Raw genomic sequence first — 1,664 nt, 5'->3', positions numbered from 1 at the left:
CTAAAGAGCTCTTAGCGAACGCCGCCTTGTTGGCCCATCCAAAGGAAGACGCCATCTTTCGATTTACTGCAGATGCGTCGGACAGAGGAATGGGAGCTCAATTGGAACAATATGTAGAAAACTCATAGCAACCGTTGGGATTTTATTTAAAGAAACTTACTAATACCCAACGTAACTATAGTACGTATGACCGAGAACTTTTACCAGTCTTCAGTGGTCTCAAATACTTTCGTCAATTAGTCGAGGGGCAGCGATTAATTATTAAAACAGATCACAAATCCTTGACATTTGCATTTCGTCAGAAACCAGAGAAAACGTTGTCACGTCAACTCAGACAACTGGACTTCAATTTACAAAATTTAGTCTATATATCGGGAAAAGAAAATACAGTCACATAGAAACAATAAATATGCCAGTCATCATAACCACAGAGGATCTCACCAAGGCACAACAAATTGACGACACTCTAAAAGAAATTATCGACTCGGACTCCTCATCCTTGAAACTTCGTAAACTGCAGCTGGACAACGGAGAAGCGAGCCTGTTTTGTGACGTCTCAGGGAACAATGTTCGTCCGTACGTACTACCAGCTTTAAGATACTAGATTTTCAAGACTGTCCATGGAATAGCACACTCAGGCACGAGAGCTATGATCAAGGCCGTATTCAATGATTTGCTTGGCCAGGTATGCGTAAGAAAATCTCAAAATGTCAAGATGTGCCTCCCATGTCAACGCAACAAAATTCAGCAACATGTAAAAACAATACCGGAGCAAATCGCAATTCCAGATGAAAGATTTCGACAGATACATATCGATATCATAGGATCTTTGTCTCCAGTAAATAATAAAAAGTATTGCTTAACCATGGTGAAATGCTTTACACGTTGGCCTGAGGCAGTTCTAATAGCAGATATTTCAGCGGAAACGGTCTCCAACGCATTTTACGAAACCTGGATCGCCAGATTTGGCGCACCGGCAATGATTACTACTGATCGCGGTACCCAATTTGAGTCACGACTATTTCAGGTCCTTAGCAACATGATCGGAGCCAAAAGAATCCATACGGCCTATCATCCAGCTTCTAATGGGATGATGGAAAGATGGTATCGTACCCTGAAAACCGTCCTAACTTGCCACGGTTCTTCCAACTGGATCGAAGTCCTGCCTACTGTCCTGCTGGGTCTTAGAACCTGCGAAAGAGAATAGCAACAGTTCTTCAGCTGAACTCGTCTATGGCACTACACTTCGCTTTCCCGATGAGTTTTTTATTAACTAAGAATTTGATACTGAACCACGTCCGTTTCTAGAAAAAATCTGTGAAATTATGCACCAAAAAAGCAGCCTTTATCTATCATACATTATATACATGTTCACATATATTCGTACGGATTGATGCGACAAGGAAACCTTTAGAAACTCCATACGAAGGACCTTATCCTGTTATCGAACGACTCAACGATAGAATTTTTAAAATCAAAATCAAAGGAAAGGATCACAGTTTCCATAGAAAGGCTAAAACCTGCATTTATCAAAAAGGATCTTCAAGATTCGGCAACTCAAGAACCAAATATATCTACTTCAACTTCGGATTTTAATTCAAGGACTTTAAAAATGTATCCTCCCAAAAAAAGTGTTAAATTCGCGCCTGTGTCGCTTGGGGGGG

The 1,664-nt window shown here is 40.8% G+C and overlaps 1 protein-coding gene across 1 annotated transcript; it reads left to right on the top strand.

Moving 5' to 3' along the window:
• Window positions 1–409: 409 nt before the first annotated feature.
• On the top strand, window positions 410–1,207 carry LOC116852685. The gene is made up of 2 exons (XM_032833267.1): window positions 410–568; window positions 686–1,207. The coding sequence occupies exons 1-2, from the start codon at window positions 410–412 to the stop codon at window positions 1,205–1,207; spliced, it is 681 nt and encodes a 226-aa protein (XP_032689158.1).
• The last annotated feature ends 457 nt before the right edge of the window (window positions 1,208–1,664 follow it).

Source organism: Odontomachus brunneus, unplaced genomic scaffold (genome assembly GCF_010583005.1).
Source record: "Odontomachus brunneus isolate Ranch 3 - 2012 unplaced genomic scaffold, Obru_v1 Obru_scaffold_248, whole genome shotgun sequence".
NCBI classification, from domain to species: Eukaryota; Metazoa; Arthropoda; class Insecta; order Hymenoptera; family Formicidae; genus Odontomachus; species Odontomachus brunneus.
The sequence above is the reverse complement of the archived record's forward strand: the minus strand, read 5'-3'. Positions and strand labels throughout refer to the sequence as shown.

Excerpts from the sequence above, each read along its gene's own strand:
- LOC116852685 (XM_032833267.1), top strand. The coding sequence starts at position 410 with ATGCCAGTCATCATAACCACAGAGGATCTCACCAAGGCACAACAAATT. Across the intron at positions 569-685 it reads GTGACGTCTCAGGGAACAAT|GTATGCGTAAGAAAATCTCA; the intron begins GTTCGTCCGTAC and ends TTGCTTGGCCAG.